At 42.1% G+C, this 26,253-nt stretch overlaps 1 protein-coding gene across 1 annotated transcript; it reads left to right on the top strand.

Moving 5' to 3' along the window:
- Positions 1-826: 826 nt before the first annotated feature.
- On the top strand, positions 827-24,686 carry LOC308040313 (ADP-ribosyl cyclase/cyclic ADP-ribose hydrolase 1-like; the record flags this gene model as incomplete). The annotated part of the gene is made up of 8 exons (XM_080344254.1): positions 827-1,065; positions 16,124-16,253; positions 16,893-17,028; positions 17,826-17,908; positions 19,579-19,655; positions 20,352-20,444; positions 22,601-22,687; positions 24,605-24,686. The coding sequence occupies 8 exons, from the start codon at positions 827-829 to the stop codon at positions 24,684-24,686; spliced, it is 927 nt and encodes a 308-aa protein (XP_080200380.1).
- Positions 24,687-26,253: the final 1,567 nt, after the last annotated feature.

Here is a 26,253-nt window from a genome sequence, read left to right as displayed (position 1 = left end):
TGTCCATTTGGAGCTGAGAACACTTCATGCTTGTTGGATGATTTCACACGGCTCAAACACCTACTATTTACACACTAGTCTTAGAAATCCACGTGACAACTAATACAAGCCTATTTGCAAGAGAGAGAAATAAAATACTTCATTGTGTGTTGATGACTTGAACTACATGTTTATGACTCAAACTATATGTTTATGACTCCTGCAAAGTTCATAATTGCCTTTGGTAAAGTCAGATTCAACACCTACCCTTTAAAAAAAAAAATCATTTAAAGAAAACAGACTTTGGCAATTTGAGTTCAGCTTTTGTTCATACGTTACCTGGAGCACGTTGCTGAAATGGGATCTGGTTTTTATCAAACGCTTTATGAGTACTTTCCCCCAGATTCACGTTTGTGAGTTAATGCAGATAACTTTGCAAAGTTTAACTCGGGGAGGTCATGGCAAAGCGATAAACAGTAGGCAAGCAATAGCCAGGCTCTCATCTCCCCAGGTCAAGCCCCGAAACGCCATTGTTTGGCTTTAAAAACGACTGAATTGACCGGGGGTGGTGGGAAGTGGCTTCCTGTCCCGCACCAGCTGTCCCTCCATCCGCTCTGCTTCGGACCAGCTGTCCCTCCACCAGCCGCACTGCTGCCCCCCGAGCGGCTCCCCCGGGCCGGCCGGTGACCCGGGGCGGGCGGGGGCTCAGCCCAGCCTCTCTCCCTCCCTCCCTCCCGGGCGGCCGGCGGAGCTGTGCCGGGGGCGGGGAGGCGCAGGGGGTCAGGCTGCAGAGCTGTTTTTCCCGGCGGCGGGAGCGCAGCTGCCGCTGCTCCTCGGCGGCCCCGGGATGCCGGTCCGATCGGGCTCTGCCCGGGCGCGGCAGCGCAGCGTCCTGCTGGTGGGGAGCGCCGTGCTGCTGGCTGCCCTCGTCCTGGCCGTCGTGCTGGCCTCCCTCCTGACGCACGAGAAGAAAGAGGTGGGTCCCAAAATGATGAAGTGGAAGGATAGAGGGACCACTAAGAACCTGCAAGAGGTTATCCTGGGAAGATGCTACAGCTACGTGATGGCGCGGTACCCTGAGCTGGGGTGAGTAGTGATCCTGGTCGTGCATCAGGTGTATAAAGTGAACAGCAGAGAGTTGGATCTCACCTCCCCGCAGCTGCATCCACTGGGTCTGTGGCAGAGTGAAATTAGGGGAATAAGACCCCTGTTCTGGAGCAAAATGTACAAACTTAGACTGCAACTGCTGGTGTCCAACTGGTGGGGTTTTTTTTCAAGTGTAAATAATCCTAGTCCTAGGTCAAAACTCAGTCATAAATACATTTTGCAACTTCCTTAAAGCCAGCTAAAATAAATACGAACAGGTTTTAGAACGTAGGCTTGAAAGCAAGTCTCTGTAAAGCTAATCTTCTAAGAATCTTGTAACAAGCAATGCTGCATTCATGTAACCAAAATTACACAGGAGGAAGGAAAAGGAGAGGGTTCAACACAGATTTATAGGACAGACAAAATTATTAGGAAAGCATTGAGAAATATCTTAGGGTTATCCAAACCAAATGTTTTTAGCATGTGGGAAAAAGTTTGCGATGAGCACAGACAGCTGGCACGGAGGGGTACAGATGGTTCTCACAACCAGCACAGCTGTCCTGGGCAAAACCTTCAGCTGATGGTGGTCCCTGCTCAGCCCATGGCAGCAGGTAGGGCAGCAGGACCCCGAGCAGCCCACCACTTCGCCCTTGCAGAAGAGGATTCCCTGGGCCCAGGTCAGCAATATAGTGTTAGGGCTGAGAACTGATTTTCTGATCCCTTCGCCACAGAGTCCCAGCAGGTACTGGGGACACCCGGGCCCTCTGGACAGGACCCAGAGCAGCCAGGGTGTCTCAGCAGGGACCCAGCCGTCACTTCTGTGGTACCAGCCACCCTATTTTGTGTCCTCACTAAGCTTCTGGCTCCACCACCCTGGGCTGAGTACCATGGGGCTGCCCCACACCTCAGCCAGGTGACAACCATCCTTGTCTTCAAAAAGCCAATTGCCACCTCTTGTTTTCACAGCATTGAGCTGATGGGGACAAAGCAGTATAGAGTTTCTTCCATTTGGACTACTCTTGGCCTCAGATGTCTGGTGCTGTACAAAAAAGCTGATTTGCAGCATTTGAAGGGAAATGTGCATATGGAAAATAATGTCCTGAGCATGCAGATGTTTAAGCACCAGCTTTACATTAAACATCTAAATGGGTTTAGTGAAGGGTGTTTCTCTTACAAATATAAAGAAAAAGCTCCTGAAGCTTTTGCAAGGTCATGTGCATGTTTCTAGAAGCACACATTAATTTGTTAAGGAAGTATACACTCAATATTTATATCTTAAGATATTTTGAACAGCCTTTATTGCTTACATTTGTTTCATTCAAATTGTGGTGCTGAAGAGGTAAAAACCACTTTTGTGTAAATGTGTGTCTAGCTACTGTCACGTATGTTTTTTTCATAACACAGTCTGAGTCTGAACTGGGACTAATTTGTTTAGGCAATTATTTCAAGGACACTTTTTTAAAAAATCACAAACCTGTGATCACAAGTTTTCAAAAATGTTTGGTTTTACAAGGCGTAACATTTTGTGCTATTCTTAATCCAGCAGTATAGCTGGATAGCTTCATGACAGTGTGCTTACTTAATTTCAGACAAAATGACTTCAGTATAGTAGGAGTCTTTTTTGTTTTATTTTATTTAGGAGACATTTTTTTCTGAGACAGAGAGCACTGAAAAAGGAAAAATATACTTGTTTACATACACCTGAAATATTCAGGAAGTTCCTGAACAGAGAAATAAATGTAGGTGCTTTTCTGGGAATCCAGCCTGAGATGACTCATTTCTGATCCTGCTGAGCTTGGTACAGTTTGTCGTGTAACCAACCACTTCTGTCACGGGCACTTTCTGATAATGAAGTGGGTGCCTTTAGGACACATCAGAGAGCCCCATATCTTTAATCCTGTGCTCTTTCATCATTAATGTGAGCCTTAGATCTTGCATAGTGTGAGATCTTTTGTGCACTTAATCAAAGAAAAGGAGTAGGAACAGGGAAGTGCAGGAACTCGGGCAGGCTTATGAGCTGAGCAAGCTGTGTCCTATACTCAGCCAGGACTTTTGTTGCCACTACTCCCACCATAGGAACCTCACTGCTGTGGTTAGATATCTGCTGATTTCCTCATAAATTTGTCTATAGTCTGTTCTTGCCCTTTTAATCTTACACAAACATGCACATTTGTTTAAAAAGCTCCACTTTTAGTAAACTCCTGGGAATTTCCTCATGTTTTTACTTTTTTTTTGGTATCAGAGCCAACATCTTTGACAATATTTTTCTTTTTTTTAAAAAAAAAAGTAGCAATCTGTTCTGCCACAGTAGTTAGTGTGACTTTTACATTTTGAAGTGCCATATTTCAAATTTGAATAGCTGGCTACTGTTGGAGAAAAGGTGGGTTATAGGTACATTAATATGGACTTTATAGTGTTTCTAGATATCAGAGATGGATTTAACAAGGGTCAGAAATACACAGCTCCCGTTTAGCTCTACTTTTGCAACTGCAAGCTCTAAATCGTATGATAAGGCCAGGGATGTGCTAACACACACATTCACCATCATGGCTGCTTTAATCCTAGCAGATACCCCCTTGTGCTCTTCCTCATCTCACTGTAGCCCCAGACACAGTCAGCATGCTCCAGTCACATTCAGATCTTTCCTGATACAAACTGTGGGCTGAACACAAGCCCAGTGAGGCCACTGGAAAGATGTTGCTGCCTGCAGTCGAGTTTTGTAAGGACCTCATACAATCAGATTTAATCCTGCTGATTCACTTATTCTCAAAAATCATAAAAACGTCCAGGTGCTGTATTGAACTTACTCGCTAAAGAACAGTTCTCAGGTACTGTATTCAGCACCCACTGATAACAGATTTGTTTAACTGCCTGTGTGTGGTACAGCCTGTGGTTTTATTTCTGCTGCTAGCTGGATGGGTCTTATCATTTATACACAGTTTCCTGTGTTTCCTCTGTTAGTCTTCCTACATAGAACTGTCTTTATGCCAAAGTTGAGAAGAAACAAGCAGTAATACCAAATGCTTCAAATAATGCCTTTGTGGTATTAGCCTCATTTTTAGGAAAAGATGCAGATGCTAGAGCAGCAAGGTTTGGGCGTTGCCCATCTAGATACACACATTAAAGATTAATATTTCCTTTTGACTTCCCAGGAAAATACTGGCTGCTGCCAGAAGGCAGGGCTATTACAAAGCAACAGTTTGTCACCTGTCAATAGTTTTGCTGTAGGTTTTTTTGATGTTGGTGGTGTGTTTGTTTGGGGTTTTTCCCCTCAACATTAACAAAAGCTGCAAGTTCTGCTCGCACTAGTCTTGCAAAAATCCCATACTCATCAACCGTGGCCCCTGGTATGTATTGTAGTTTTGTCTGAATAAAGGCCAAAGGCAGTTTGGGCTGAAGGAAGGATTTGACCGCAAATTACTTCGTCTCTTCTTTCCCAGTGACACGGACACCCTCTTGTGGCTAACGACACCCTCGCGATCCTCATACTCCAGCTCCCAGGCATCACAAGTTTACGTTTACAGTAGTTTATCCCCTTCCCCTCTCGGAGGAGAGAAGCGCTCTGGGGTACACAGAGCTGCACACCCAGCAGCGCCAGCTTGTGCTAGGCCAGATCCTTCAGAAGATTAGTGCTGGGCAAGACCAGGTGTGGTTACCTAAGAACTTACCTGTCGCTCGGAGTGTGTTGGGATGATGGTCTTGCACCTTGATGCCTGCTGGGGGAGAACAGGGGGAGAACAGGTGGTAACAGATGTAGCATGAAACATGTTGATACGAAGTTACCTGGTTTAGTTTTCCTCTTTGCCATATTTGAATTGGCAGGCTGAGGTCAGGTGTGATTGGCACTTTGTTACCTGGGGAAGGAGAGACGAGAAGACATCTGAAAGAAGATGACAGACACTGATCCTCAAATTACAAACAATACTGCTTTTTCATTCTAGAGATAAACTCATCTTATATTTGCAGCTCAAGAGATTTTTCATTCCCAAATAATGACTGCTCTCCCTTCAGATCTGCAGTTGCTTTTCAGTCTCTGATTCACCCAAGATAAGCCAAGCCCTCAAGGACCCACTATTCAGAAGCGGCTGAAGTCAAACCAGCTTATTTTTTTGTCTAATCTCTGCCAGTGAGAAAGCATCAAGGATGCAGTCAGGGAGCTAACTCAGTAATGTATGTGACTTTCCAGGCCCAGAAATCCCATTGTGTCTGACTAAGAAGTGCAAAAACCCACTGATGAAGTCGCAAGATGTAGAACTTCCATACGTTTTTCATGCAGTGTTGTGTGGACACACAAGATATATTTCCCCCTTAAACACAATTGGGTCAACTGATGTTGGTTTTATAGTTAGTATCAAATTCCTGTTACAACAAATGTTAACAGTCTATAGTTCCATGAAATTTAGTAAAAGTTGGTACACGGCCAGGAGAGCTTTGTCTTCTGACTGCATGATCATGATGTATTTTGCCTTTCCATTCCTTTGCAGCCTGTGGAGGTGGAGATAAATTTTGCCAAAAAAACCCATATGGAACATAATTGTGTGTGAGATACTATTGCACTTGCAGCATAATTTCTTCCAGAAAGAAACCTGGGGTTTGTTGTATGCTTACTTTTGCATTTTGCCTTTGTGCTTTGCTAGGCATTTTTAATTTAATTTCCTTGTATTTGTTCACTGATAGTTAACACTTTAATATCAAGCACAGCACTAAACAACAGCCATGATTTGATTCAGTGTCACAAAAATCTTGTGGTTTGTTTTTATATAACCATGACATTATACTGAAACTTACTCGAGATTTGGGTTTTCATTGAGGAAATATGCTTCACGTAAGAGAAACCTTTACTGAATCACCGTCTTCTGAAGGGTACGGTGTTACTGCCTAACGCTAATGCATTAGCATCCTATCAGAGTGCACTGCAGACTTCTAAAGCGTTTCAATTTAATATGCACGAAAGTGTGAAGGATTTAGCTTTTCTTTATATATTTTTAGAAAGCATAATTTTTAAAATATATAATTGTTACACCATCTATTTTGGTTCCAGAAGAAATAAATGGCTGTATTTGTACTATCTGTGGAAAAATACATGGAGTCCAGCTGGACAAGCTGAACGTGAGCCACTAATGCGCCCTTGTGGCAAAGGCCAATGGTGTCTTGGGCTGCATGAGGAGGAGTGTTGGCAGGAGGTAGAGGGAGATGATCGTTCCCCTCTGCTCAGCACTGGTGAGACACATCTGGAGTGCTGGGTTGAGTTCTGGGCTCCCCAGCGCAAGGGAGTCAGGGACTTGCCTGCAGCATGTCTAGGGAAGGACCATGAAGATGACTGAAGTGTCTGACATAAATTGACGTGCTGAGAGAGCTAGGACTGTCCAGCCTGGAGAAGAGAAGCTCAGGGGGGTCTTATCAGTGTGTATAAATACTCCCCTGATGTGGGGAGTAAAGAAGAAAGAGAGACAGGCTTTTCTCAGTGATAACCAGTTGCAGGACAAGAGGCAATGGGCACTGACTAAAATACAGGGAATTCCATTTAAACATAAGACAAAAAGCTATGAAGCTGATCAAAGAGTCAAACAGGATACCTGGAGAGTTTGTGGAGGTTCCATCCTTGGAGATATTCAAAACCAGACTGCACATGGCCCTGAGCAACCTTCTTGGAGCCAAGGGTTGGACTAGATGATGTCCAGAGGTACCTTCCTGTTCTTCTACTTCTTAGAAAATGCTTTTAGACTTAAAACGGGTCTACCGGGTAACTAGCTAGGACAAACAGTGATGTGGAAATGTCTTGTCTCATCTGCAGTTGCAGTAGTGTTGATATCTGTCGCTACTTTCGAGTTGTCTCTCAGTATTAAGATGGGCACTGTATCATCATAATAACACACTGTTTATTAAAATGCCCAAGTCAGAACATCTGTTACGTGCTTCTCCTCCCTACTTCATGTGCTGATGTGTTGACTTCCATACCTTTTCTGTGTTAGCTTTTTTAATGTGGAACATGCATAACTCTGTTTTTCATTTCTTCTGTTCTTCAATATTTATAACAATGTTTTCTTTTAATGTTGTTTTCTGCTAACTTGTATATGAGTGGTTTTGACCTTTCAGTTTCTTGGTAACTAATATATAATAATTTTAGCTGTTAACAATTGTTTTAGTCTTACTCAAATGAACGCTTCCATTGAAATATGCTGTAGTGAGCTATAACAGGCAACTGGAATATAATATTTAGTAGGCACCAATTGACAGTTATTAGGACTTCAGGATTTAGAGGCAGGGCTACTGGTTCTATAGTTAATCCTTCACAAATGAGTCCTCATGCTTTTTGAGGCTAATTTCCATAACTATTCTGGGTTGTAAGATAGGGTTCTATTGTTATGTCTTTCAAGGGGAAGTTCATTAGAAAGAATTAATTTTCTCTTTAGCAAGAGGCAAGTTCATATGGCAGTGGCTAGCTGTCATTTATTTGTTCTTGAGATAATTATTTGCCAATATATTTATTTCTGCTCTTCTGGAGTATAAGCATCAATGCTAGACTGTGAAAGGCCATCCAAATCTGTCCAAAGTTCATCCTCAGTTCTGGAGAGAAAAATTACCTTCCCAGGTTGTAACTCCACTGACAACAGAAACCTGAAATCTGGGAGTGCCCTGCAAATGTAGCACCTCGAAGCACTGTGGGGAAATGTAGCTTTGCTTGTCCACAGGGACAGGAGGAATAGATCCTTTGCGCCCAAGGGGTCAAATGAAAATCTCTGTCAAGTGTCCAAGGGTAAAAACAGATACTAAACATCCCAGGAGATGACACCAAAATAAGTTATTAGCAAGGAGCTCACTCACACTCGTAGTAAATCTCCCATCTGTTCCCTTCTCCTTGTCTTGCTGACACATACCACCTTTGAAGCAGGGACTTCTCCTGACTTACTGCATTTATGCCACATCTCAGCAGTTTTAGTTCTATAAAAAACCACAACATAGTGCAAATTCATGTTATGGGGAAAAAAAATCTACAGCAGCATTAAGCCATTCAGTGTGTCCCTAGTATAGCATACTTCTGTTTAGATCATTGCTAATAGAAATGTTTTTCCAAGTTTAATATTAAAAATAAAACAATACTAAAAATATATCTTCTAATCAAGGGGTAGGATGCCAGCTTAAATTTGTTCCCTCTGTATCTGTTGATGACATGGCCTTTGCTTGGAAGCTTTAACTGTAGAGCAACTATGACCTTCTGTCAAAATGCAGCCCAGGTGAGATTTCTGCCCTTATAGAGGCTGCATCCCCCTGCATCACTGAAAACACCAGCTGCTTAAGCAGATGCAAAATCCAGCCAGCAAAAAAAAAATCTGCTTATGTAGATAAACTCCTGATTGGTTTATAGGTGCCACCTCTTGGCTCAGTGTTGTCCTGGAGCACCGAATCTCAACTCACATAAAATCCTCCAGGGGCTATAAACCAAAGCCACAGGTACACCTGCCCTTAAACCCTTCTCATTCCTGCCAAGGATGAAGCACCAGTGTGATGAGGAGTTGTCATTTGTTCCAGGTCAGTCCTCGTGCAGGAACATGTATAGACCTGAGTTACACCCAGCAAAAATCTCACCTTGTACTTCTTTTTCCTGACATGTAGACTTCCCATTTCTGCTGTGGGGAATTCAGTTGCTCTGGTTACAGGCATCCTTTCCAGAAGTCATCTTTCTCTGAGGCAGATTTTTGGATTTCTGTCTTCATCCCTAGTCAGTTCCTCTGACACATCTTTACTGGCTTTTGAACTATTTAATTAACTGAGAGTAATACTTGCAAAATCAAGCTGCCAAAAAAAATCAAGTATGTCATTCTCATATTGAAAAAAAATCAGTTACCATAAATGTTAATGGTGGCAGATACTTTGCAATAATTAAACTAAGTGGGTAGTGAGAGGCTGGTGCTCATTGAAGACATTGACACTGACAGTTCCTCCACGATTTTTTTTTTTCCTTCATCCTTTCCCTTTGTAATTTTCCCCCTCTCTATCATCTTCATGTTAAAAGCAGCAGGCAGTGGTCTCCTCAAATCCTCCGCAATGACAGCATATTGGGTGACCTCTCCTAATTCATATTTGTCTGATTTCTGCGCAAAGATACCTGATGGGAGATTTTTAGGTGCTAGAAGAATAGGAACGAAGCTGATCTGTTGTATCCACATACCCATTTTCTGACTCAGGGCTCAAGAGCTGGGTCGGGCCATCACCCCGCATGAAGAACCGCACACATTCGGGGTGGACCTCAGCTGCTGCTTCTGAGCAGTCCCTCTCCCACATGATGGCAGTGTTCTCCTTGCCTTCATCTGCTCCAAGGGACTGCAGAGAAGTCCAACCACAGCTGTCTGAGCTGGGCTTGGCAGCGCATCCAAAAAAGCTGCTCCACAGCAGCAGTGAGACATGGCAAGGCTGGTAGAAGGGAACAGCAGAAGGAAAAACAGAAATCTTTAGGGTAAAAAAGGTAGCAAAAGGATTCTGGGTTACAGGGAGCTTCCTCTCAGCACAGACATAAATTTATGTTCATTGCATATTTTTGACAACTTAAAGACATATCTACTCATAAACTCACATGAAAAAAAAATTAATATGGATGTATAAATTGCACCACTGCCTACAGCCATCACAGTTTACCTAAAAGAGGTAGATAAACTGACACACAGGTGAAGATGGGTCTGTTTGGCACAAAAATATTGCTACACCATTTAGATCTTTGATATGCATTCTCCTTCTGAAAGTTCTGAGCTGTGACAGGTGAAGATGATACCTTATGCTCCAAGTAGTGTGAATTGTTCTTATGCCTTTAAGCAGCTTTGTTATAACCACAGACTTCTCACTGACTTTTTAAAGAGCAAAATTTCTGAGTGCTTAGGTGCATATCTGCATTACTGTTTTGGCTAATGAACAAATGAGAAGGATTTTCTTATACAAATTGCAATTCCTGGTGAGGCTTGATCCCTCCAAAGGCCAGTTACACTAAGGGCTCAGGGGACAGTTTCCAGCTCTAATTTCAGAACCTCACCACAGAGGCACAATTAAAATCTCAGAGTGGCCTGAAGACATTGTCATGTTTTTAGAAAGGAAACTTGGGACCCTGGAAAAGCGGCTGTTGACTGCAGGGGAGACCACATCTCACCAAAGGAGTGTCTCTGCCTGGTAGAATGGTCTGAAAAACATGGGCAGAGAAGACTGAGTTCTCCAGGACAAAGCCCGGAAGTAATTTTTCACTTATAAATTTAAAATGGGTCCTATACTTGAAACACCTCTCTCAAATTTCCGAGTAAATAAACTAGAGGTAACACAGCCCAAGGAAACACTACCCTTCTGAAGATGTTGTTAGCATCCAATGTCTGTCCAGTGCTGAACTGAAAGTAAGATATTGTTCATGGTGTAACTGAAATCAGCCGGGATGAAACTTATCCTTGATATTATACCAATTAAATCAGTTTAAATTGGAGATGAGTTTGCTACATCATATCTACTTAAAGAAAAAAAAATGCAAACACACAAAAAAATTATGAAGTCAAGAAAAAAAATCCATATTAAGAATGATTTTCCAGGTAGCTCAATGCCATTCCATTCCTTTAAGTGAAAAGATGCTCTTTCAAGGTTAGCCAGACCAGTGTGCTGATATGCAAGAGATAATGATGCAGATGCTGTCCATTTTGCTAATATGCACATTAAAGTTTGGCTGCTAGGATAGCTGCTAATGGAAATATTCTTGGCCCCAGCTTCTGTTTGATAGATTAATGTGACATTCATATAAAAAGTAAATGAGTAGAAATACTCAAATTCATTGGAAAATGCAACTTGTACCCAAATGTAAGGACAAATGCAGGATATGCTTTGCAGTATATATAACATTCAGATTTAATAAGGAAATGTAGTTTTAATGGTTATTTGTATCTCAGCCTTTATTCAATGCTCTACTGAGGGCAGGATGTAGTCTCTGACTCCAAAAGGTCTTAAGGCAAGTTCTGCAACCTCACTTTCCAGAGAAAGGGTTGCAGGTTCTTCTGTTCTTGAGTTTACAGCAGGTTTCACAGTGTTCCATGTAAGTCTGCTAGTTATTATTTCACATTTACCAGCATTTCCCAAACTCTTTTCATTTAAAAAAAAAAGTTTGCAAAAATTAAACATAAAATTAGAGTGTACTTATTTTACATGTAATTGAATTTAGATTAAATATCTATTTCAGCATAAACAAAGTTAGCCTCAAAGGAAGAAATCTATTATGCATAAAGATACAATATTTGCAGATAAGATGCGGAATCACTATGCAACCCAAAACATACGAACAAAAAGCAGAAAAGGAGAGCACGTGAGCCCTGCAGCAGTGTGGTACATAAGCGTGTTCACCGTGGACTCCTGTATCTGAATTAGATAAGTTTAATTAGCTGCTAGACTGGTGATCTATTTTGCAAGAAAGAAAATGAAATGAGCCCATTCTGCAACTGAGAACTTCCAAATGAGAAGTTGGGAGCGCTTTAAGAGCACAGTTTGTTTCTCAGGCATTTTTTTGGCAACGTAGATGTGCTTGTTTCAACCTGAAACTGTTCTTGCTGGAATTTTTAGCATACCAAGTGCCAGCAAACTTATACTACAGCAGACTACAACAAGTCTCTTCCCTTACCTCTGCTCAGTGTGAGTTAAATGTGGCACACGGGACAAATATTTTCTTGTGGTGCTGGAGAAAGGGACAGGTGAAACTTTATTAGTTGTGTGTATCTCAACAGCGAGGCTGGAAAGACTAGCATAGCTTTCTGGAGCTGGGATGAGCAAGTCCTGAAGTCTTCTCACCGCTTATTTTTTCCTATATCAACCAAAATTACAATTCAGCGAGACTGCTAATCACTTTGAGATGTGAAGCAGAACCTGTACATCAGAGAAATGCTTTCCAATGGAAAAAATCAATGAATTATTTTTATTCAGTCATAAAAATATACAAGTTGATAGGTGAAGACAGCAAAAATGAAATATTGTTTAGCTTTTGTATGTATTTTTTACATTAAAGATCTGCATTTTGATTTCTAAAGCAATGCTGAAATTGCCCAGTTTCTATAAAAGCCCATCTTCATGCCTTATCTTCTGTGTGGTACAACTGAAAGTATCATACTGATTACCAGCTATAGAAGAGCTTCCCCCATTTGAAGACTAAGCCCTACCACTCTATGGCATTAAACATACAGTCTTGCTCAGCTCTGCCAGGACAGTGGATAAGGACTCTTCTCTCAGATATGAATGACATCCATGCACATTGTCAAGTGCTGAGTTTGGTCTTGAAATGCTAGAAAACTGATGCTTCGAATTTGTGAGTCAGTGAGCTGCCTTGGCAGGATCGTGAATCACCTGGAGGGTTGTTGGTTAGTGCTTCTCATGGCAGTGACTTGAGTCCAGCAGCAGAAATGCTTTGTACTGTGTCTGTCACTTACTGCTCTGTTTTGGAAATAAAAAACCCAGATATTTTTAATGATTCCTTGAAAAATATTTTGCCTTCTGAGACTAAGTTTTAAAATTTTGCAATATGAAAAGACGAATGACCATGTAACCAGCTGTCACCTGTGGCTGTTAACACTGTTACAAATAACAGATTTTAGGAGTAGCTTAAATAGATGTATATAAAAAGAGAGTCCTGCCAGAAGGAAAAATCATTTGACAGATTAGAAAGTGTGAGCCATATAAATGTCTATGAGATATAAACCTATAAATTCTCTTTGTGATACTGTTGACTGTGCAAAGCAAAGGGGACAGCTGCCTATTCTGTAATGTCACCTCTTAATCAGCAGGAGCTCTCTATTTCAGCTGATTCAGTGTGGTAATGTTGTAATCCTATGAGGCAGGGAGAGGTATTTACAACTTCCCAACCCTTAATAAAGTACCAAAGATGGGACAATGGTCTCTGTGCGTTATTTATACAGTTTGTGGCCAGAGACAGCCTCCTCCAGCAGAAAATTTAGTACACCCAAGTTAAATTCTGCTAAGTAGAACATGTGAATACTCTCTGACATGACAGTGCAACAGCAAAGCAGTGACTGCGTTCCCTAGAGCATCTGCAGTTTGGCTTCCTATTTCTACAGTGACTGTAACTGAAAGTGCATTTAGGCTTCTGCATAAAAGACAACAGCCCAGTAAAAAATCATCATTGTTATTAGTCTTTACTTACCTGGAGGTAAATTTGGTTCCTATGAACAAGAGGTGTGGTCCCTAACACAGCTGGGGCCGCCGCTGTAACTGACTGGCATGGCAAGAAATTAAATTCAACATCTTCAATACTGTGTTTAGTTTTGGGCCCCTCACTATAGGAAAGACATTCAGGTACTAGAGAGAGTGCAGAGGAGGTGACGAAGCTGGTGAGGGGCCTGAGCACAAGTGTGATGAGGAGCAGCTGAGATAACGGGGGCTGTTTGGCCTGGAGAAAAGGAGGCTGAGGGGAGACCTTATTGCTGTCTGCAACTACCTGAAAGGAGGCTGTAGCATGGAGGGTGTTGGTCTCTTCTCCCAAGTAGCAAGTGATAGGACAAGAGGAAGTGGCCTCAAGTTGCACCAGGGGAGGTTTAGATTGGATATTAGGAAAAAAATGCTTCATGGAAAGGGTTGTCAGGCATTGGAACAGGCTGCCCAGGGAAGTGGTGGCATCACCACCCCTGGAGGTGTTTAAAAGGTGTTTAGATTAGGTTCTTAGGGACATGGTTTAGTGCTAGAGATAAGTTATGGTTGTACTCGATGATCTGACGGGTCTCTTCCAACTGAAATGATTCTATGTGGCCAGAGCTGCCCTGCTTGGCCATACAGCCGGACACCCTCCCTTGTCCCTGTCCCCAGGCCCTATCCTCATTTCAGACAGCACTGTACAGTGGATATACCCAAGCTTGTTTTGAATCAGCAAGGTCAGGCTGTGGGATATTTTCAGCCCAGGTAGAGCTCTGCAGCATAATGTATTTGACTGCCCCAAAAGTGAGAGATGAGGATGTATCCACCATAGACCCTTCATAGAGGGGGACTGGAAGAAGCTGGGGCATGGAAACCTGCTGTAGTAACCACCTTGGTAGTTTGACCTCCCAATAACCAATATATATATTGCTAAGTTAGGTTTGTTACTGCATAAATAATGGCAGAGAGAAAGGAAAGCCAGGGACATCTTGCCATGAATTGCCTGGTCCTTCCTGGTACGGTACTGGGCTGGGACCCTGTAGTGTGTCTGATAGAGGCTTTCCCTCTAGTACGTGGTGCTTCCAGGTGACCTGGCTTTCTTCTGGACACAGATAGAGAAAAGTCTGGCCTTCTCATAGTGTAATGTTTATTTTCTATCAAATTTAGGAAGGGAAGGAAGAGAGTTTATCTACAGGCAGTGAGGAAACAGACAGAAGCTGACAGGTTCTGGATCCGGGAGTTTAGACATGGCTGGTGTAAAACAAACAGCTCAACTCTGCATTCCAGTTTGTCCCTCTGCTGCTCAAATGAGCACTCAGTAGAGATCTTGATCAAGTTCCGTAGTAGGAATGAGATCAGACAACTGTAGGGAAGATTAACTTGAAAATGTTTGGAGATTTTCAATTATTTACTACTGTTTTTCTTAATCTCTTTAGGCCTATTTTTAAGAGTAATCAAATTCCACATCCTACCCATTACCTGTACCAGCTGATAACAAAGCCTGCAGCTGTATGTCTGTCATGTACTAATTGATCAGTGCTATTTTTATAGTATTCTGGAGGCATTAGCTTCTTCACAGAAGACAAAGTCCATTCTTCAAAGAGCTTTTAGTGGGAACACACTGGGAGGTGATTGCAAACAGTGAGGAAAGAATGGATGAGTCAAAGACAGTCACAATAGCTCCATTCAGACATGCAGACAGCAGGATAATGCAGACAGCGTTTTAAATTTACATAGAAATAAGGAAGAGAAGGATGCAAAATCACTGCATTACTGTCACAGCTGTAAGGAGAGGGGCAAGCTTTCCAATAGGCCTGAAACTGCGGGAGCATGAGGAAGAAGGGAAGTGCACCCAGTGGGGACAGCCTTGAAAACAGATACCAGACAGACAATAATTACCAATTATCTTAATGAGAAGTTTTCATTCATTAACTCAAGTACAAGAAAACAAATGTCCTGAGCCATCCCAAACCTTATTATAGGCTGCAGTTTCAGGAAGGGAGCATGGCACTACTTTAGCAAGGAGATACAATTGCTTGCCCGCCCAGTGCAACACATTTCCTCCTGGTAGTAAGAAAGGAGCCCTGCTTCTGTCAGCAGAGAGGAACTTTATTTCCTAGGCTGACAAAGCAGCAGCTTAAGAAACAAGTGTAGGCCAAGGTGATAGGGTTATGTCATGGCATGAAGCAGTTCTCCTCGTAAATTTAGTGGGGTTCCTCTGACTCACACCAGTGAGAGCAAGAGGGCGAGGACCTGTAATGTGGTGGAGGATCAGGAGACTGAAAAAACAAGCACCTGATTTAGATCTCAGTTACACGTGTGCAAATCACTTGTGGCTCCAGCGAAGTCAATAGCTGCAAATTAGTGCATAAATTAAAGTAATATCAGGTCCAAAACGGCCAGACCTCTGCTTTTGTTTTAGATAAAATTATAGATATTATTTCTGTGGAGTTGAATGCTCCGCAGGGAGCATATTTTTAGCTCACTGTACCTGAGGAGGCAGTATCCTTCAGCCGTATTTTAAAAATGTACAAGCTATGTTCTGCCACATTTTATTCTCATGACTTGGTATGAATCAAGAAATTTGAAATCAAGAAAGCAAGAAATTTGATCTTCTTGTTACCTGATATCAATGCTGCTCTTTTTAAGGAGCAGAAACAGAGGGCATTCAGATATTGCAATTTTCAGTAATTTAAAATGCAGGAGAAATAGTGATATTAGAACTGCTCTTTCCTCAGTTTATACTCAATTTGCTGAAGATTCTCTGCATTTTGTAGTGGATAATGTATTTTGGTGTCTGAGCATAGTGGGAACTCTCTTAACATCTGATCATAGTGGTTGACCACAACAGAAGGACATCCTTTCACAGTCATAAATACTAATTAACTATGTTTAAATCTTTCAACAGAGATAAGGATTGCCTAAAAATATGGGAATCATTAAAACACGCGTTCATTTACAAGAATCCGTGTAATATTACATCAGAGGATTATGAGCCTTTAATGGAGTTGGCGACTCATCCTATACCCTGTAACAAGGTAACGGTACAATACACAAGGAGGATTGTTGTGCAGCGACGTGTCTGTGCAGTGCTCTGGGTGACGGATCTTGTCTGTAATGACTGTGAGTGTTTGTAGTTCGATGAGGATGATATTTTGCTCTCAGGCTTACTGCAGTAGTGTGGTCACCTTTGGATCCCAGTGACCCTGTTCATTCTCTGTGGCTGGAAATTGTCCCTGTGTGAGGCTTGCCCCAAACCTCAGTATCGGGGTTGTGCTGGTGAAGTGATGGAGATGCCCCTGTTCCCTGAGCACACAGCACTCTGTGAGGAGCGTGCTGTCATGTCTTTAGAGGGACCTGCTTCCAAAAAGCTGCTCTTCCATGTGCAGCTCAAAAGCACACAACAAATTAGGTATATATCCTGCAAGAACTAGCCAAAACCTTTCAAAATGCTTTACAGGCTGAACACATCCATTTCCACAAAAAAATAACTGCCCCAAAAGATTTTGGAAATGGGAGCGTAGGCTGCAGAAATAAGAACTGACCCAATAAAGTAAACTTGCAGTCCCTCAATAAAAGCTAAAACTCCTTCATTATCAGGAAAACCTTTTGTTTTTCTCCAGGAATACTTCCTGACCAGCTCTATCACTTATTAGACATTGTACCTTATTTCACAGTCACTGCTTTGGAGCAAGACAAGTGACCTTGTTCATCGTTATACAAAATCCAATCAAAATTTCCTTACCTTGGAGGACACCTTGTTGGGTTACATGGCTGATAGGGTTTCATGGTGTGGAGACCCCTCTGACCCAGGTAATAAGTCCTATTTTTTGCAGAACAAATATGAACACTGGAATTCCAGATTATTCTTTTGTCTTGTTTATCTAGACCTAAACACAACCACACAATCCTTTTCACATATTATTTTATTGTAATTTAGTTTAAAACCATAACTGTATTTCTGTCCCACATTATAGAGGATTGAAAATTATACTTAGTTCTCAGGTTAATTTAAAAACCGCAACTTTGACTGTTATTAAAATACCAAGTTGTTGCTTGGACTAATGGTCACATCTAGGCCTCCTTATTTAGACTATGTGCTTTCTTCCTGTGACTTCTATGGGACAAACTGAAAAACAAGAATGCCATTCAAATAGCTCTTGGCCATAGGCCAAAGTGACGGGGTCAGCCTGTAGGTATCCTGGAGTTATTGCTGCTGCATGGCTCCTGGGTTGGTGCTTAAGGCTAGCAACCTCTAAACTGGGCTGGAATTACTGAAAATCTTGGGCAAAGTTTAATTTCTCAATGCAATTGGATAGTATTTGTCAAGAGCCAACCTGTTTCTCACATTTAGGACTGTATGTTCTCCATTCTCCGTTTTCTGAAATGATTTGCATACAGAGCCTGCAGCTGCATCCCTGAAATGTGGGTGAGCAAACAGGAACACTTTGAACACATGCAAATCCTCTTAGAGCCCTTTCTTCATGTAGCCCTCCTGCTTTGGTGGGAGGAAATCTTTTGCAATCATTAATCAGCTCTCAAAGCCATATAAACATTGCAACAATATTAATTCTAACCCTATCTATTCTATAAACATTTTTTTTTCTCAGGAATCAACTATGAGTCTTGTCCAAAACGAAGTGAATGTGAGAGCAACCCTAGCTCTGTATTTTGGAAAATGGCATCTAAGCTGGTAAGATCTAGAATAAATCTCTCAGAATCCAAGAATATTGAAAGGCACTAAGTTCCTGACACTGCCAAAAATGTGAGTTTGCAGATTGGACTTAAAACATGGAATAGTAAAAGTTCATATCAGCTTTAGCTTCAGGTGCTAAAAATCATAGCATTGAAAATGTTTATTTCCACGGCCCCATATTTTCTGTACAATATTTAATGTCAGTGTGGTTTGGACATTCTTATTTGTGCACAGAAACTGTGTGCCACCACCTTAATTAAATCACAGGGCTGAAACTGACAAAATAAAACTCGCTTTAGCATGTTAACGTTGAGAGCAGTGCCCAAACTGGCACAGAAATTTTCCAGGCAGCTGAGAATCCCCTTTTACCTTCCCGGCATGAACTTGAAGAGCATGTCCTCCCACACGGGATCTGGCAGGGTTCCTGTGCTGTACCCAACCGTCTGCAGGTGCCAAGTCCCATCAGATGACTGACACCCTGCTAGTCTGAGTTAAGCAGTTACCCTGGCTTTGTTGGATCAGCACTTTACAGAAAAAAAAAAAAACTACAAGAAAAAACTGCTCCCCTGAATCAGTTTAATTTTACATCTCTCTCAAGACTTCACCCTTGATGTGATTGTGAGTAGATGACTGCCCAGGTGGAAAACAAGCATTCGTGTATGCTTCAGTTCCCATGTACGTAAGAAAAAGTCTACTCACCATAAAAAAAATGTTTTCTGGGTAAACTAGTGTACCTAAATTTTCCGTGTTCAAAACAGTTTCTATGGTCTCATTAATCCCCTCAGTTCCGGAGTCCGTGAGGATAAATCACTGTACAGAGTCAGGCTTGCTTGACTGCAGGCTTTTGAGTCTGAATAAATTTAGGATCTACTAAAACTCATGCTTATTACATTAGAAAGTTACACATAATGAAACTTCCCTGCAGTTTTACTGCTCTTGAGATCTGAGTTTGAGCCACATTGTTTAGATATAAGAGGACTTGGAAGATTTGAGAAGTACAGTCACCTGTGTTAGCTTTTCAAAAATTTTTTGTCTTACCAAAGGATTGCAGATCTAGAGTGGGTAATTCATGTTGTAGTCTTTAAATATTTGGACATGAGTTTTAAAAAATGGAAGAGTAGTGATTATGTGATCCAGTAATTTAAACATCAAATCAAACAAAACTCAATGATGAGTTTTGCTAAAACCACTGGGGAGAAAATCCCAAGCCACAAGAGAACACAGAGCATGAGTCACAAGGTAAAGAATGCATGATGGTTTGTATATCCTTAAACTAGTGTTCTGGCTCGTCTCCACCACCCGAGTTAAAGCAGTTTGAGGATTATTCCAAGTTAATACAGCCCCATCAGACAGTTGTAGCTGCTGAGGCTCTGGAAATCCCTGTAAAAACAGAAAACAGCAGTGATAGCAAAGTTGCTATACCCATCCTAGCAACCACAGGCTGCCGACTCATAGCTAGCTAATGCAGTTTTATCACAGTTTTGCCATAGCCTTTAGAGGTTTCGGGTTTTTTGCACTGAAATGTTCTGCAAAAATATGGCCACATGCTCTACTTGTTTAAGTCAGTTCTAGTGACACTGAAGAAACTACAGTAATTTCTACTAGCCCCGAGTCTGACCTGGCATTGCAAGTAGTGTCAGAACATAATGTCCATTTGTTTTGTTCAGTTTGCAGAAGCAGCCTGTGGTGTGGTTCAAGTGATGCTCAATGGGTCAGTAGAAGCTGGAGCTTTCAGAAGCAGCAGGTATTCACTCAACATGTTACCATCCATGTTTCTGTGGGGCCTGCATGCTGGTGAACGTGTCTTTGGCAGTGACTGCCAGTGCAGAATTAATTTTGGAAAACTTACATAGGGGTCTAAACCACTGGCTGTTATAGAGCTGATGATTCACTAAACTCCTGTACATGGCTGTAACTGAAATCCTTCAGAGGGTATGAGGGTGGAGTATCCAGTATGCTCTTACTGCACAAACTAACTTTATTATTACAGTTTATTTATTCATTACACATGAATGGCGTGGAGCTGACTGGATTATACCCATCCAGACTGTGCTTCCTTGGGTAACCTGCTTGGAAATGCAGCCTTCAAGAATATGGAGAGATGAAGATTACGCTGGTTGGGAAAACAGCCGTGTTAGTTTCCCTCGCACCAAATGAAATCATCAGCCAATAAACTGAACAGGCACTAAAGATGGAAAAACTTCAGCTTGTTTCAGTCTGCAGACAGTTTCAAAAGTTCTCCTGAAAGTGAAATGAGGATTGGGAGAAAATATTTTACCATAAGGCAATTAAATAGTCTATGAAAATCCATTGACAAAATAATTTTCTTTCACTGAAAATAAAAGCAGGACTAATAAGCACTAATACTTAGGGAACATACTCTGCATGTCTTTCTCAGATAACTAGGAATGTTTTGCTTTTTCATGTCCCATTCTTACAGCATCTTTGGAAGTATTGAGATCTTTAACCTAAATCCAGATAAAGTCTCTGAAGTACACATCTGGCTTATGCATGACATTGGTGGACCTCAAAGGTAAGTCACGCCAGAACAAAACAATGAGCAGCGTGTAGAAGGCAGATGGCACAGCTCAGTGTTGATGAGTGACTGTCTAAGAGTGACACTGTCTTAAACCTGATCACAAAACCTGCCCTACGTTCACTCTCCTAGCTGCTTACTTTAATGGAAAGAATAACATTTGTACTGTTGTTTTCTTTAGTATTTTTAGTAGGTACTGCTGAACAGTTATAACTAAGACAAAGATTTTGTTCCTTGCTTTCAAGAGGTCCCATGACCTTTTAATTCCCTCCTACCCCACTGAGGTCTACAGACCCTTATTGTAGCTGCAGCTCTGAAGTCACAGGGCCTGCCACGTTTGCAAGAGTGAACTGCTGGCAAATACGTTTGTTAAGAGGAATAATATAATTGTGCTGAGTAGAACAAGTTTTGATAAAATAGTTTCAAATTCTGGAACAGCTTTTCCAGAAAGGTTGTGGAGTCTCTATCTGTGTACATATCCAAAACACAACTGGGTCCTTGGCAACCTGCTCTAGCTGATATTGGTTGGAGGAGATGATCTCATGCAGTACCTTCCAACCTACATGATTCTGTGATTTTTAATAACAAATCTGTAGTGTAAATGCTTACCATGGAATTACTGATACCAGAACAGGGACCTCGAATCACACCTGAGCCTTTCTGAGTGACTTTTTTCAATCCCGATCAGGTTCATCTGCAGATCTATCCCATTTCAAGCACCGAGCATGATGGTCAGTGCCTTAGACCCCTATCTGTGGTTCTGGTGTTCTAATGCACTGCTGTGGTTTCTCTGGTTCCTAAGAAACCCCGTGGTAGGGGCAGCAGCTGTGATGCGTCACAGCTGGCTGTGATGGTGCAGTGCACCTCAGGAATGTGTGGACCCAGCAGAGCCCCTTGCTCAGACAGCCCCACTGTTTGACACAGACCAGCTCTGGTGTTGCAGCCCATCCCCTAGCCCAGACACCCAGAAGTGTCTCTTTGTCACACAAGCTGACATCTATATCACAGCTCACATACAGGCATCTGTCCTTTGGTCAGCATGCCAGACCTAGTCTTGTGGCCAATTCCATAGAGGCTTGCTGAAGGGAAAGACACTGAATAATCCCTACTTTAGCTCCCCTAAACATGGCACTTTATCCTTTCTCCCATGATTTCCCAATATCAGAAAAGCTATCATGTTCCTCCTCAACAGGTTCAACAACCTGGTGCCCTGCCAGCCTTCTTAACACATACTCATTTTGTCCCAAGCTCACGGCAGTTTCCTTCTTATTTTCTACTTACTTCCAAGCATAGCTCCAATATACATATCCCTTTTCTGATTTGTATTCCATGTTGAATCACTGATAAAATCTGGCAAGTCTAGTGAAGAAAGAAGAGCTGGCTCTGCTTTCTGCTAATACCATATGCTAGGAACTGGATTCGCCCCAATATTGTATTATTGCTCTGATGTGTGTCCTATACTTGGACCAGCAGATGATTTTTACCCCAAGGTAACAAGTCTTTTTACAGTGTCTCTGCATCTGTGACATTTGTCAATCCTCTTACTACAGCTCTGGGGCTCCTTGGGCTGTTTCAAGCAAATTAAGCATAAAGATCTCAAAGGTATGACATTGCTATATGCTTCATGAAACCATTAGCTGGATGGAAACAAAATAGACAACTTAGGGCTTTTACCAGTAGAAGAGTGGTTGAAACAGCCCCCTGTCAAAATAGTGTAATAGCAGCCACAGACTGAATCAAACAGATGGGAGCTCATAGTCTGCTTCCTACCATGTTTTCTATCTTCTTTCTTTACTCTCATGTCCTACCTGGGACTTAGCTGCTGGTTTTCATGACTGGCCCTTTCTCATCACACAGAGGACTTGATCCCTTTGTTCTTCCACAGATTTGAATGAGTCTTATATCATGCTCCTGTGGATGGAGGCAACCAGCAGCTCTGGAGCAGTTTTAGAGCGCATTGAACTGTCAATGGAACCGAGATATTTCCCACACATACCTTCCTGCACAAAGTTCTTGTGCAAGATGTACAGCACATTAGCAAACTAGCTTTTAAAGAGTCTTACGTGAAATAAAGCAAGGTGACATAGTGTGGAATTTAGCTGAGCTTCTTGTACAAACATGGAACACAAGTAACGAAAGACTTTTCTCTCCAGTGAATCCTGCTCAGGTCATTCCATAAAGAGGTTAAAAAGCATCTTAGAAGAGCGAAACTTTAAGATCACCTGTGTGGACAATTACAGGTAATTACCTGCACTTATTGGTGACAACTCGCTGACATAAAACTAATATTGCATCTCCCTCTAGACTTGTAGGTTTAGAGCAAGCTAGAGCAGCCTCCCCTCTTACTGCCATCGCATCCCTTGGCTGTGGCTGTGTGCTTCTCAGAGGCTTCCACTCACACTGCAGACCTCATGTTGTTGGGGTCTCTACCCTGCACTTGCCTTTGAGCATGTTCAGTTGCCTTCAGGGAAGGAGCAATCTAACCTCCTTCAACAGATTTTCATCTGACCAGACTTTTACTTACAATAATCAGAACTGAACAGGCAGCTTTCCTCCCTGCTGCATGTAGATGACACACTATGTCAAGGATAGCCCTTACTTCCTTCGCTACAGTTTGAGTTTACTTTTTGTCCAGCTGCTTTGTCAGAGAGTGAGGCACCAGACGTGATAAGGGTTACTAATTACTGTAATTCACCATTGTCAGGAGAGAAAAACAGGAGTCTGGGAAACAGCAGCCCAAGTTCTGACTTGCCTGAAGTCTCTGTCTGCCTGCCAAGGACATACAAAAACCTGAGGCCCTTGTGGGTTCAGGGACCACACAGAGCAAAAGTGTCCTTTAGCAACATTAGAAAAGCAGCAAAGGTTCAATATTACCCATATCTTATCTGTTAGAAACAGCTTTTCTGAGTGAAGAACTCGTACTTGGACAAGAACTTTTCTAAAGTAAACAAGCATTTCTGTAAACTACTGAGTTCATGACATTTGTTTTAAATAAGGAAAAGTTGGTCTGCAAAGGAGACAAATGCACTATCTACTGATAGGACTTCAATCCTGAAGGCAGAGCAATATATTATTGTTTAGGTATCGCTGAACATGATTAATGGGTGTTCCATAGATTGTGAAAAAAAATAATACTGGTGTGGTGCATAAATCTGCCAAATTGTGATGCTTGTGCACTCGCTTTCCCTTTGGGTAAATGCAGCCTTTAACCAATACTCCCAGGACCTGTAGGCAGGTACAGATTACTTTGGGCTACAATGAAATAAGCTAAGGGGCAAGGGAGGAAGGGGAAATATGTGGTAGCTTAGATCACTCGTGGTTCAGCGCAAGGAGAATCCCCTAACTCATCAGGAAGGGTTGTTGACACGCTTGTTGCTATGGCTCACAACTCGCTTCTGAAGATAGAATAACAAGTAGGGCTTTTTGTCAGAGCTCAACTAACACACATATAAACAACTGTGTAGAGTAACACAGACAATTAATTTTACTATTTTATATAAAGAGCAATAATAAAATAAGCAATTTACATGTGCAGTACAACTCTTCAGGATAGGCCATGTAAGTTAGCTTCACTCCCCCAAAGTCACTGCAAACAGAACTGTGTAGGTCAAGATCAGTTGAGCTTCTGGCTTTTCATACCTCATAGCAATTGATGCTGATCATTTTCTCTTGCTTTTGTCCATGTCAGCAGTGTATTTCAGAAGTAACTAAAAAAATAGATTCACTGGATGTACTTCTAGTAAAAAAATCTAATATCTGACACTGTTAGCAACAGCTTTACATTGTAGCAATAGGGGTTACCACTGAGTAAGCAAGACGGGGAATTTCCAGCATGGCAGTAACTCCATAGTCTGTGCAAGAGATCTGAATTCTTTTTCATAATTATTTTTGTTATCTCCGCATAGCTGACATGCTGTGAGTTCACAGCCTACTTTATTTCATACTCACTTGCTCTTGTCCTTAGCACCTATAAACACCAAATTTATCTTTCTGCAGCAAGATCTAAGAAATGTTATCCTAATAAAAGACATCCACTTGATGAGCAGAGATGTAACGTGCACCTCGACTTCCATGTTGCATTTAGTAACTGTGGAGTTATGCTATTGTACTTGCAAAGTGGTTACCCAATATATATTTGTTTTTGTGTTTTATCACAGGCCAGTTCAGCTCCTTCAGTGTGTGCATAACCCTGACCACACAGACTGCAGACTTTGCACCAACACCACGGCAACCCCATGAAACAGAGTCCTCCGCACTACTGAAGACTCTCATTATTTGTGTGTAAAGCTGGAAAAGATGTGGCTACATAGCTTAGGGTGATAAGTAGTGTCGTGGTGTGTACAGAGTCCGCAACCAGAAATCCTTGCTGTGATACTAACAGCCCAATAGCAGGAGATAGTACTTTAACTATGATTACTGTACACACACACAAACAAACATACTATTTCAGAGGGGTGGTGGGCATGTTCAGTGGCCGAGGGCAGACGCCTTGCCCTGGTTTGCTCCCTCCTGTGCCGCTCCCCTGGTGCCCAGAGGTGCTGAGCAGGGCCCTAGGGTGTGCACAGAGGGGAAAGAGACTTCCCAGCAGAGGCAGAACTTTCCTGGATCAGTGCTCCGCTTCCTCCCTGCTGGAAGTCTGGATGGGAAATGACTGGAGCATGCCACGCTGTCCCTGCGTCCCAATGCGACATCCCCCAGAGGGTAACATTGCCCAGTGGCACATGGTATAAACCATGTTTTTCCCAGGGACTGTGGCACCTCTGAGCAGGTAAAGCAAGTGAGGGAAGAGGCAGAGCAGTTCTTACCTTTTAATGGGCATTACAGTAAGTGGAAGTGGCTGGTAGAGAAATGGCTGAGCTGAGCCAAGAAAAGACCAGAAACCGCTCAGAGCATTGCCAGCATCTGTAGAACAGGTTGAGTGTGTAGCTAGGGAGAAAAAACAGCAAGAGCGACTCAGGCAACCCCAATAAAATCCTACTGGAAACAGCACTGCAGTTCAGATTACATTTCATTCTTAATATAGCAGTAAGGATAAGCCTTCCAACTCTCATAAAAGGTCCCTGAGGCCACAGCTTGGGCACCGACTGGAATAGAGACAAACATCAAAAGGTTGCCACAATGAGGAGTCTCTCTTGACCTCTATTTCTGAGGTGAAAGGTGATGCCTTGCGGTGTATGACTCACAGGCATGGACATGCTGTAGCACACTGAAACTGCAGGTTTCATTGATTTCCACTTTGCCAGTCTCATATGCCTATTCAAGTGCAGTGTTTATAACAAAATAAAGACTGGAGGCCAGCCTATGGCCTCGGCTGTAGTGCCTTTGTGCAGTGCCATTGTCACTAAGTGAACAGAACAGGCTTTACTACAGATATACTCCTAAGTGTTGCAGTGTCATTGTAACCAGTAATTGTCAATCCCTTAAGCAGACTGAGGTTTCCATGATCCCAGAGGCAGAAGGTTTTAATACTATATGTCTTAGTGACTACCCAGAAGGTGAAGCATCCTTATGGAACTATGCAAGCTGCTGTGATTTTGAGCATTTCTAGATAAACCTTTGCTTTGTAATACACAGTCCTGCACTGAGCATAGCTGGACCAAACCCATGACCTCACCCATAATGTTTACATTAAGTGAAATGTATTTTTATTTGCACTCTGTTATGTAACTGTCTAGATGCATCAATGCAGACATATACCAATACTTTCAAATAGATTATTTCTGAGTATAGGTCAAGCGTTCTTCTTTGTGCTCACTTTTGTACCTCTTTTATTGTAATACAAAACGTTGACTGCAAAACAGAGATC

Source organism: Nesoenas mayeri, assembly GCF_963082525.1.
Source record: "Nesoenas mayeri genome assembly, chromosome: 4".
In the NCBI taxonomy this organism is placed as follows: Eukaryota; Metazoa; Chordata; class Aves; order Columbiformes; family Columbidae; genus Nesoenas; species Nesoenas mayeri.
This window is presented reverse-complemented; position numbering and strand designations above follow the sequence as displayed.